Raw genomic sequence first — 12,647 nt, forward strand, 5'->3', positions numbered from 1 at the left:
TATTCTACCTGCATTAAAGGGCAATAAGCAGAGACTTCACTTCTGTAAGTTTTAATAACTCTGTATTAACATGGTGCTCAGCTACTGTAGTCAAAGGTTTTACTGACTGATGACTGATTTGCAGTTGATGAGGTAAGGGTGGGAAGATCAATGTCAGTCTTCAGCACTCATGGAAGTAGAACTGTATACTACTTGCTGAGGATGCTGTTTCCTTTTCCAGACTCTAGACTATGGTGCTGTAAGAACAAGTCCACCAAAACTGGAACTTGGTCCCACTGTGAATATAACATATGTGGAACCAAGATTTTCTGAAAAACAGGAGAACTATGATGTGACTGATCCACATATGCAATTAATCTTGTGCTTAATTATATAATACAACAGTGTTAATTTGTGCAAGAGTTATGAACTAGCTTACTATTGCATCAACAAAACTCACAAACAAGATGATGAATTTTTGCCATATTTGAAGACAGTATTACACTGAACATTTTCAGTGATTGGGGGTGTTGTTACTTATTGCTTTTGTCTACAGATATGTCAGCACATACAAGAATTACATTATATTCTCATTACTTGATATAGAACTAACACTCAAGAGTTTTAAAACCATGAGAAATATTTATCATAGGAAAAGGAGGAATCCATAACATTTAAGAAGGCAAATTATGATGCAAGAATTTGCCAAGACACTTTTTATTGGTACACTTAAATAAGCAAGGCCATAACAGTATATCAAGAACTGCTACAGGATCGTCTACATGAAGGAAGAATAAAATATCTGTGCCGACCTTGACAAAGCAACATTTCTCTTGTGATGGTACCTACCACCAGCTGTCCTGTGAAGTAATGCAAAGATTCATCATCGATGAACCATTCATTGGTTTGGAAGTCACCTTTCTATCAAAACATTCACAATTAGAGTTCATCTGTATTGGTCTCCATCTTTTTCATTGTCTAACAAGAAGTTATTTCCCTGCTGGTGACATGCACAAAGACATCTGAAACCTTTGAAGACTAATGGCAAATCTGCACCAGCACAGCATTAGAAGGAAAAATTTTCCAAGAAGGCATCATTTAATTCCTGAGCATGAAGCCCCATTCTAAGGCACACAGTGCTAATTTGACACAAGCTCCTGCCAGAATCTTCAGTAGGTTTGTACATCACATATTCCAAACTGTGTGCATTTAGTAACAGGCTCCCTTGATTTTCAAAGCAGGTGTTTCATAAATCTCACCCACACATTAGAAAACCTGAAGACTGATAAGAACTTCACAAAAGATAAAAGAAGATAAAAATGTACCTTTAGAGATAAACATTTCTGGCAATGTTGAAGCTTGAACTGACAATTAACAAGATAGACCAGAAAGTGTCAGCTACGAAAGGAAGGAGGAGAAATTTATATTTTACACTGCTTGTAGTATGACCAGAGAAGAGAAACTTCAGTTCTCACTGTGAAAAGATATTCGAGACAAGAAGTTGGCTCAGCTCATGAGCATCTATAAAATTCAGCTCCCAGGAATCTAGAAAAGCTAGCTTGATTACATTATTAAACATTGCCTTTGTGGTTTGGGTACTTGCACTTTGCTCAAAAGGAGTCACTAGTTTGAGCCTCATCTGTGACCTCTTACATGTGGTTTAGAAAATGCCTACACTGTGTGAGGGCATGCAAAGATAGTTTACATAGTAGAGATACATCCAGCAGCAACTGGGCTATGTAAGAACAGAACTTTACCAGGGATGCTTTCTTTTCTAGCAGAGCTCAGAGGGGAACATGCATCACGTTTTTACACTTAACAATAAATCTGGAGTTACCATGCTCTTTCAAATCACAGTACCAAGCACAAATGCAACAGACTTATTCTGCTTTTATGGTGGGATAACAAAACTGGCTGCATCTCACTAACATGGGCCCAGGAGTAACAAAGTAAAAGGACTAATCTTCCGAACAAACAATGGGTATTGTACTAAAAACAAGAAATAAAAATCTCCATAGGGAAAGAGAAATAAGTTAACATCCTACTCGATATTGTAATCTATTGTTATCTCATGGTAGAAGGTGTACCAGACCTGATATACCATACTGTTGTCCCTGATACACATGCACTGCCTCCCTATGTGCTTCATGTTTATGCTTGCATATCACTCTGCAATCAGCCAGCAGCTTTAAAATGGCACACTGATAGCACACCTGGTGACACTCCAAACCCCCTGTGCTCATGAAGCAATTTCTAGGTCTCAAGTCTAAACACATACACAAAATGGCAAAACCAAAGAGGCAGTTCACACTGACTACCAGACTAGCAACTATTTCTTGGGCAATTTTACAAGAGCAAACTCTGGAGTGAGCTAATATAGATGGCTTCATCAGCATGTAGCCTCTAGGAACAGAAGAGATACCAGAATCATGTAATCAGATACCGCGTGCTTTACAGGCTACAAATTTTCATCAGCTGATTCAGAGATTAATATCTTTGAGGCCATTCAGGCCACAGGATGATGCCAGCTAATAACTTGCTTTATTCAAATTCTGTTTCCCAGCAAGCTATCTGGAATATTTAAATAGAAAAAGTACTTGTCCTCAGTACTTTGTTATAAACCTTCTAAAATTGTGTCTTCCCCCCCACCCCCCATTTACATTGTTATAAACTAGACCCACAACTGTTAACTCTAAAAAAAAACAAAAACAAAAAAAACAAAAAACAAACAAACAAAAAAAAAACCAAACAAAACAACACAACTTTATTCTACCAGTTTCAAAACCCACTATATTATGTCCCATGGAGATACTTGCAAGCAATAACCACATTGCCTCTTGACTTGCTTTTTGCTAAGCCAAGCAGATGCACTTCTGCAGCAAGGCCTTAGTCACATATGAATCATAAACCTACTGCACTTCAATATATATCTATTCCTTGCTATCAAAACAGAAAGGAAAAGGTCTGCCACTAAACGTCTTGAAGCTGTAGTAGGAGTTCACCCAGTTCACAAAACTCTTTGAGGTCATCCTTCAGGTCAGACAAGACTCAGTTTAGCTACAAATAGGAGCTGTGGAGATTACTGGCCTACGCTCATTACATACAGTATCATATGTAATGTACAGTTTGTTTCACACTGTGTAACTTTGTTGCTACAGTCTACATTAGGGAGAGCCAACACCACAAGTGCCAGATTTTTGTTACAGTACTGTGAGGTACATTACAGCACATTGTTACCTTTGAAGTCAACATGTTATATCTGATGGCCCCATTTATGGAAACTCCCCCCCATAAAGAAATGAGCAGAGCCAGAGGATCAAACTTCTCATACTCTTTATCACAGTGCAAAAAAAGACTGTTTCATGGGTGTAGAGGAAACTGGGCATATACTGCTCAGGAAGCAATCAGAAAACATAAGCTGGAGAAAGAGGTCAACAGAGTTTGTTTTACAGAATATTTGCAAGACAGCAGGAGTTAATACAAGAAGCTACAATTCCCAGAAGAGGTGAGGTCAGCTATTGATGTCTTTTTTTTTTTTTTTTTTTTTTTTTTTTTTTTTTACAAAGATCTGCAATTGATGAGATTTTAATATTACTTCAAGTTAAATGATATTTAGTTTCAAGAAGTCACCTGCTCTTCCTAGGGGTTTCAGACAACAAAAAGACTTGCACACACTTCCATGTCAGGCACCATTTTGTCACACTGCCCCTCTGCTGCCATTTGTCACACAGCAACCTCTACCACCACAGCACAAAAATCTGCCTCTGATTTTGTGTGCTAACTCAATAAAATAGAAGGCATTTCTTATGGAAAAGCCCTCATAACTATATGTCTCTTTCTAACTGATATTTGAAGTGTAGGATTCTTTATTTCCCCCACAGTGATCAAAACGCTTTAGTATTTCCAACCTTTTCTGTTAGTGCATTATAACTGTTCTTCTGTTCTTTTAAGAAATCTGAGTAACTATAAGCTCTCTGCCAGCAAACTATGAAATTTTGCCATATCAGCTCACTAACAGAGTATGGAGAACTGCTAGAAACATTCAGTCTTTCTCCTGCAATTAGAGTAAGCAAATGGTATATACCACACACAGTAAAGCGGGAACTTGCTGCATTTGTCTTTGTTAAGTACAAGAGGAATGGCCTCTGAGAGGAGCAAATAATAAATTTTAAGTGTTTCGAGAAATACCACAACATTCTTTATAGGTTAAACTCAGTAAAGAAGGCTGCTCTCACAGGATCAACCCATCCCCACCATGCCCATTAACCACAGCCCTCAGTGCAACATCTCCATGGTTTTTGAACACCTTTACAGACAGTGACTCCAGCACCTCCCTGGGTATCCTGCGCCGATGCTCAACCACTCTTGGAGAAAAAGTTTTCCCTAATATCCAACTTGAACCTCCCCCGGCACAGCTCGAAGCCATTACCTCTCATACTACTGCTCTCACCTGATAAAAGAAGCCAATTCCTCACCTTGCCACAACCTCCTTTCAGGGAGCTGTGCAGACTGCTAAGGTCTCCCCCGTGTCTCCTCCGCTCCAGACTGAACATCCCCCCTTCCTCAGCCACACACCGTAAGACTTGTGCCCGAGGCCCTTTACAGCTCATTGCCCCTCTCGTGACCTCAGGGCCTCAACGTCTTTCTCATACAGAGGAGCACAACGCTTCACACAATGCTTAAAGCGTGGCCTATCCAAGGCCGAGCACAGAGACAATCAAAGCTTGGTAGGTTGCACAGAAAAACAACGAATGAGATGCAAGAAGAAATTGCACTTAATCAACGTCCCTACTTATTTTAATTCAAGTCTAGTATTCTTCAAAATAAACGAACAAAAAAAAAAAAACAAAAAAAAAAACAAAAAATCACCTTAACTCTTTACAGCTTCACAGCAGATCAGCACTGAGATCACGCGGATATGCACGTGAAAGGGGAAACAAAACCCGATCGTTACCCAAGGAAACATTAAAGCATTCAGTAACAGCTATTATTGAAACACAGAGTTTGCTCCCCACCACTGTGCAAAACAGTGCGAACGTTTTCACTTAAAGTCCTCAAAAAAATTTAAAAAGACGGTAACTAAGGCAATATTTTGACCTCTTAAGTTTCTCACGATCCAAAGAAACCAGAGCAAAGATTCCCACATCTACAACGCAAATTCATTCCAATATTAGCAGTAGCGAACCAAAGACCCAATTCAGAATGTCAATAAGGCCTCTGTAGCTTTTTTCAAGCTCGAAGCACTTAGCAGATACTAGAAAAAGACCGCAGGACGCCAAGAACTTACCTGGACTCCACGCAGCTCCATCCATACTGGCACTCAGATGAACGAACATTCACTGCTCCTTGCTCCACAGCTTGTACTTTGCAGTGGGAAACAGGTGCAACACATCAACGGTTCCTGAGGCAAACAAGAAAGAGCGAGGCTCTCTCTCTTCTTATTGGACAGAGCTGATTGCCCCGCCGGGCCAGCTGTGACTAACCGTTATGTTACCTTAATCTCATGGTAAGCAACACGTGCACGCGGTAAGCCTCAAAAGAGGTTTTTTTCCTCAGCGTGCACCACCTGGCAAAGCAAGTGTTTCTACACAGTAACCATAATCTTATACTAGGGTTTTTGCCAGGGTTTCCCCCCCCAAAATAAACCCTCTATCTGTTGATTTGTGAATTGTTTAAAATAAAATTAAAAATAAAAATAAATAAAACACAACACTACCCATAGAGAAGTGAGCTGGGTGCTTGCAAGCTTCATGTTTGTGATCATGAGATAGGCCCTGCCTGCAGACTGTGGTAATCACTTGCAGCTTTGGGAATCATTTGTTAGAGTCTATGGATTTACAAACATCGCAACCAGTGATCAGTGGGGAATGCTGCCTAATGGCGCTTGAGAGGAGCTGGATCTACACTTTCTTCCTGAGCTACTGGTGTGATACCACTAAAATCAATTATAATTGCCGACTACATCTCCTAGTTATTTAATTAATCACTTAACAATGGAAGCAACTTGACTTCGTAAACATGAACATATTTATATTTGCTTAAGCAACTTGCAGAATGAAACACAAAGACGATATAAGCTTGAGGTTGTTTAAAAATAAATAAAAATGAAATCATGAGCCGTGAGAAAAATGAAGTTCCCCTGGGTTAGGAATTTTCTGGAGTTATTTTTAGTGAGGTGATAGGAGCAGTGCTAAGCAACAGGGTCTCAGGGTCTTCTAACGCGTCCTCATGGTGCAGCAGTTTCACCAGCATAACTACATCTTTATCACATGCCAGCTTTGTTCCCAGATAGTCCATTGAAATGCTAAACTCTGTGCTGCAGTATCTCCGTTTTTATAATTAATCCAAGTCTATGGAAAGCAGTCTGATAATAAAACTAAGTCAGACTGTTACAACGCCAATATGATGTCGAAGATATCTAGCAGAGCTATTAAAAAAGTGTACTTATAAAAATTCTAAGACAGCATTATTTTGTAGGATAAGTACCTCTGAATAAATTTAGCTGGCACAGAGACTCTGAGCTGCAGATTTACCAGTAGAGGGGAAGAGAAGAAAGAGCTTTTTGATCTTGCATTTATAGAAGAAAAAAATCTTAATTTGGTGTCCTTTCCTCCAGAGAGGACACTACAGGCAAACTTAAAATGAGAGCAAATACTTCACAGTTATTGTATTTCAGGAAATGTCATCTGCCAATCTGACTATGCCTGTGTTGCTGTAACACAGAAAGTGGACTTAAAGCATGTACACTCATCCAACACCTTTGTTGGATGTAACCCATCAACAGTGTTGATCAAAGCAATTAGAAAAATCTCAGTGTTTGATGTGTCCTGCCCATGCCTAATCCATCCAGAATAGAAAGATTAAAGAAACTGAAACCCTTGCTAAAGTACAAGAGACTTTAGCCCATAGCTCATATTACACAAAGACAGCAAAGATGATGGACAACCCACTTCTGAGAGGATCTTGATGTGCACTTAACTAGCAGTGAGAGCATAACTTAGCACTTGGGTAATAAAACACATCGGCCTCCAGAGGTATCAAGACTCTTAACTTTCAATTTTCCAGACATTTTGGAGATCTGCAATTTTAGAGTCCCAGAAAGAAATACTTACTGAAATTATGCTACAGATAATATAGTTCCAATTATGTAAACAGGAAAGGCAGTTTGCAAACTGAAGGTTTAATTAAACTCCTAGCAGTGATGACTTCCACTGATTAATTCTGTGTTGTTTGAGAAAGCTTTCCATGTTTGTTTTAAAATTGAGCATAATTAGCTTTATTATATTTATCTTTAGTTCTTTTATTATGACAAATTCAAGCATCAAAGCCTTCTATCAGATTTCCTGAGCTCAGCAAGAGCTGATATTAGGAAGCACCTCCACCACATCCACCTAGGTTTGTATTTCTTCTGTTTGGAATATACACTATCACACAGCATGTTAGCATCCTGTTGACTGGTCTAGAGTACAACGATATGTTTTTCATTGATATCAGGTATTAGATTTAAAAGGAGCAGAATTCAGTTGCTTTAAGGCAATCTGTTTGATCTTTGGATATGACAATATTCTACATAGTGACAGTGTTTGTGATCCTTTGTCCATTGAGCTCTTGGCCTTACACATTTTACCTTTATGATACTGTTAAAGGAAAGCCAAGCATCATGCAGCAGAGAAGGAACAGAGTCTTCTTATATATCCACGTCACTGACTGTCCTACAAAAAACGATGGCTTGTTTTGAGGATTTGTATTGTATGGATATTGGAGGTTCTCCTGAGAAAATATTTACTTACATAGAAAAAAAAAAAGTAAAAGACAAAACAGCATGCAGTAAGAAATAAGTAGAGTATTTTTTCCTTCCAGAAAAGAGAGGATGATAATTTGTAGAAAATGGTGTTTCAGAGGGTTCAGAGCCAAACGATTTCCTGGAGCACCTGTCATATGAAGTTTCCTTTTGTCAGGACTCAGCCTAGCACCTGCCATGCTGGAGCTTTATTTCTCCTTAACCTGCAGAAAGTCTTCAGAGTTTGGGATCCATCCCAACCATACACAGCCAAGTATGTTTTATGACAGCCTGAAGTCTGTAGCCGGCAGAAGTGAAGAGAAAGCCAACACCATCATGGCATTGTAGACAGGTGGCCACAGCACACTGGCTGATGGTTTGCATCGCCATGTAATTGCAACCATCAGTACAAGCATGGGACACTTCCAGAACTCACAACTGGAGTAGAATCACTTCAGCTGCTGCTATGATCTATCCTCAAAGGTCCTGGTGGGGAATCCAAACACTTCTTCTGAGGCTGGAAAGCAGTGCTGAGTGGGCAGCAAGGGATACAACTGAGAGCTTTCAAATCACCTTCTTTGAGTCTCACCATGTTTTGTCACAAAAATCCAGAAAATACAGGGATTTCTGATCTGATTTCTTAGTCAAGCATAGCTTCCTGGAAAGACACATTTTTCCTTTGGTTTATTTATTCATTTTCCTTTCAGTGCAACCTAAACCTTTCCTTCCTGTTGGGAGCAACAGCTGCAGCCCATGACATGGACTTGCCAAGCCTGAACAACTGTATTTTACAACTGTATTTTACAACTGTAAAATATCATTTACCTTGGAGTAAGATAGTATCAAAGAGAACAACCACATGGGCCTGATTATGAATTCATTACATGGCTCTGCTTAAGAAGAAGAGAAGCTGCAGTTATCACCAAGTCTCTCTTCTGAGCTGCCAGCTGAAAGGGCTGTCAGATTTGAAAGCATTATTGAGACAAAAAGGGATTTTTTGTTTCTTTGCTTAGGAAAACATTCTCAGCTTTCAAAAGCTGGAGATAGAAGAGTGTTCACCAGAGCAGGAAACAGATACTTCTGCAGGTTAATGGGGATATGATGGCCACAGAAGAACAGGTAATTGGCTGATGAAGGCCACACATCTGACACACTTCCCAGCATCCCTACATTGTCCTACAGATTTGGTAGACCCTGTGTAAGTGCCATAGCCTTTGAATTAAAAAATGCTTTCATCTGTCTCCGTGCTACCTCCGTGCTTTTGACTTTTAGGTGGGCTTTTTTGATGGAAGCAGCCTTTAAAGTTTAGGAGGGAGTTCAGATGATCTGGAAAACAATTATTTACCACATATTTTGTTCCACTCCAGTCTTTCTCTCTAGGTTCATTTGATTTCTCCTGTTCCCCAAGGGTGGATGATGGTAGGTCAGGGGAGGCAGAGACCACTGGGTTGCTCCTTGTTTCCTGCCCTGCTCTCAGGCTCCTCCGGAAGTGTGTTGGACTGTTGTGCTCACTTCCCTTTTCAGCCTCATGTATTTCCCATTAATGATGAGTGGGAAAGGTCAAGGAGGGTCTCTTTAACGGTTTTCTTGAGGGCAAGAAACAGCTTTTGGAAATGGGTCCCAGGCTTCCTGATTTCCTGAGATTTCAAGTCTATTCAATAAGTGAAAAAAAAATAAATGAATCTTAAGAAAAGTGAAAAATTAAAGGTATTAAAGGAGATGTTACTATGTGGGTTTGTTTCTACCAGAGTCTCATTATGTAAGCTTCAGCAATTTGCTCCCAGTAATTTTGGTAGCAGAAGAGTAGCCTGAACAAGAACCAGAACAGATAAAGGAAACACTGCACAGATGTGTGGGGTTAAGCAGTAGGAGATAATGAGGCTCAGTTTAAGGCAGCTCAGGTGTAGTGAAATTTTAAGTATACCATCACAAAATGTCTAAGAAGTGCTTCGACCACTGATAATAACATAATGAAGGCAGAAGTGCTTTCCATCCTGCAGTTCAGCTCAATGGCTGAGAACTCTTTCCATCAAGAGTTCAGAAAATATTAAGGGATCTGGATAATTAAGGACTTAAATGTTGCAAATTTGCATAACAACATTTCTCACGCCCCAGGACAGAAAGATGTAATTTTACCTGTGCACATTGTGCTTCACATACAGAAGAGAAGTAACAGGCCTTTCAATATTTCCATACTGAAGCTATCGGGTGTAAATCAGTTTCGTGAGTTGAAACCAGTGTCAGGAGTTTTTTGCCTCTTTGTTTTGTGCCTTGCTTTGTAGCATCCATCACTGAATGTTCCAGAGCTCTCTACAGTGAGCTTGGAAAGTGCTGACCCAAGTCGTTTATTGTATCTGTGCTCACAAACAAGCTGTTATTTGGCTTTGGCATGCAAATAAGTCACTGGTCTTTCCATCTTATAGCTATTAAATAATTGCTGTGAACCAAGTTCACAGCAATGATTTCTCGCAGGAGGTCACTGAGATGATTTCACAGAAATATCCTGCAACAATTTTACAAAACAGGATGAGTCTCAGCCTGAATTTCATGACTCTGTTTTTTTCCATTTCCATTCCAATGGGTTCTGTGTTTTTGCTGTCACAGACAGGCAGTTAATTCATCCTGACTCACAGGGACTAGGAAAACAAAAACTTCACCCACTCTTCATACTGTCTAAGACAGATGTGTTATAAAGGACTTCTGTTTTGGTAGGACCTAGAAGTCCCAGCTCATTGTGTTCACTGTATATGCACACTTACAGTAACTGGAGTATGCAGTAATGGTGAATGTGGATGCACCACAGTACAGAAATAGCTAATGGTAGCAATATAAACAAGGGAGCTGGTAGCCTAGTCCAGGCTGAAAAACTTACTGCAGAGTAGAAGTAATCACCCCATGCAGACCAATGAACATATTCTATTTATAAAGAACACTTCCCTGTGGATTAAAATACAAATACCAAGACTAGAAGGAAAAAAACATGTCATCTTTTTTCTGTAGATGACAAATTGAGACAGAGATGAAGTGCTTTGCCCAAGATGCCACAAGAATCCTGTGTTAGAGCCCAGGACTGGAGTTACCCACGTGTCAGCCTGTGTCTCAGCCACAGGTTATTTCTCACTCCGAATGCACTTCAGATTCATGCTCTACGCAGATGCAACCTCTCTGACCCAGTAAATGCCATTCTCAGCTTTCACCCATTAAAAAGACAGGATCAGACTGTGAGTGTAAGGATGCTGCTGGGCAATAAAAATTGGAAGCTCTGATCTTGATCTCACCCAGCGATGACGGGCATTTTTGGAGGGGACTCACACCGCAGTGAGTTTTGCACTTAAATAATATCAGTAGGGACTTGGGAGGTGAATCTAATAGGTGTGTCTGAATTTGGCTGAGAATGCAAGGAGCATTTTCTTTCCACTGGTTGCTGGCTAGAAAAAGCAAAGGGATGGAATACATCCAACTTGCAAAACTTGAATACAGTTACTGCTATCTGCAAATGTGTGCCCCTCCCCGCTCATGTGAGCTACACAGGCAAAAGAGAATGACACATGTGCTGTTTCCTTTTCCAGTTGTAAAGGGGTCAGGAGCCAGGAAAGGAGAGCCTGAACAAGAGCTGCATTTTCCTGGGCTCTTCCAGCTGTTCTGCTCAATCCTGCCGTCGGTTCTGAGCAGGGAAGAGAGGCTGTCAACACAAATAAGGCATTTTTCAAAGGCGTAAATTATGAGTTACCAAAACAATACGACATCTCAGCCACGTGAGTACGCTTATCCCCCCTCCTTGCAGTAAGAGTGGGTTTACCAGTCTGCCGCTTAAGGAAAGGATTGTCAAATGTGTTTCATGTGAAAGGGAAAACGAAAAGTATAAAGAATGCCTGAGACTCATCCCGAAGGAAAAAAGTTGCGATGAAACTGTTTTCCTTTTTAATTCTCTGTGTGTGTGTGTACGTGCATGTGTATGAAGAACTGAAACGGCTCTGCAGACTCCAACTCCTGAATAGGACCAAGCAAAGTCAGTAATGTTCCGTCTAAACCCTGGTTTAAGAAAGTTTAAATGTTTTTCCCTCCCCACCCCACCTCCAGGAATGAAAATATAGAGCATTTCGAAAGCTTCCTGATGCTTTTCTAAGCTATTAATGGTGCTGCCCAACTTCTGTTTAGAGTCCCAGGCTGTCTGCGTGTAACATGAGACGCAAAGCCACAAACGGACCATCTATATTTAAAGTCACAATGTGTTTCTGCTCTGGAAATGTAGAAACGGGGGCTTAAGGACAAGCAAGTTCGCTTCTCAGTAAGGGAGGGTGCAGGAGGGCAAGTCCTCTGCTGGCATAACTCTGCATATTTTAGTGAACTTGGAAAGAGAATTTGGCCTGAACAGTCAAGTGAACACAGATGCTTAACGGCAGCATGCCTGCATTCCTTTTGGGTTAGCATAAAAAAAGAAAGCGGAAGAGAAGGGGACGGATTCTGGTCTGATAAACTGAGGAAAGTTTTCAGCGCTGCAACAGCAGGATGTGACCCTCTTCTTCATGATTTTGGTATAATCTTTCCTGTTTTAATTTGAGATATTAAAAAAATTACTAATACTTTTAATAAACGAACTGCCAATAGCAGAACTGTGTATCGTTCTGTGGTATCAGTAATGAAGACAAAATGTACAGAGAGGATTGCTGAGAGCTGCTGGAAATTCGGGCTGTGCTGTAAGAATATTTGGGCTATATGGAGGCTAATGGCAGCGGTGCTTCCTGAGCTTTGAATGGGACAGGCTGATCCAGCAGAAACAGCACAGCGAGCACTAGCTCTGGAATCCCAGGCAGCAATTTCTGTTTACCCTTTATTTATTTTTTGCAAGTTCCAACAAACTCCAAAGATTAGATGATAGCTCTATCTT

The 12,647-nt window shown here is 40.3% G+C and overlaps 1 protein-coding gene across 1 annotated transcript in view; it reads left to right on the forward strand.

Annotated features, from left to right (window-relative positions):
* Nucleotides 1-11,275: 11,275 nt before the first annotated feature.
* The window catches only part of GYPC (glycophorin C (Gerbich blood group)), a 31,274-nt gene continuing 29,902 nt past the window's right edge, over nt 11,276-12,647 (forward strand). Inside the window, exon 1 of the mRNA XM_072341044.1 lies at nt 11,276-11,514. Within this exon, the coding sequence (XP_072197145.1) occupies nt 11,481-11,514 (34 nt within the window). The 5' untranslated portion in view covers nt 11,276-11,480. The remainder of the gene's footprint in view (nt 11,515-12,647) is intronic.

Source organism: Excalfactoria chinensis, chromosome 7 (assembly GCF_039878825.1).
Source record: "Excalfactoria chinensis isolate bCotChi1 chromosome 7, bCotChi1.hap2, whole genome shotgun sequence".
Taxonomy (NCBI): domain Eukaryota; kingdom Metazoa; phylum Chordata; class Aves; order Galliformes; family Phasianidae; genus Excalfactoria; species Excalfactoria chinensis.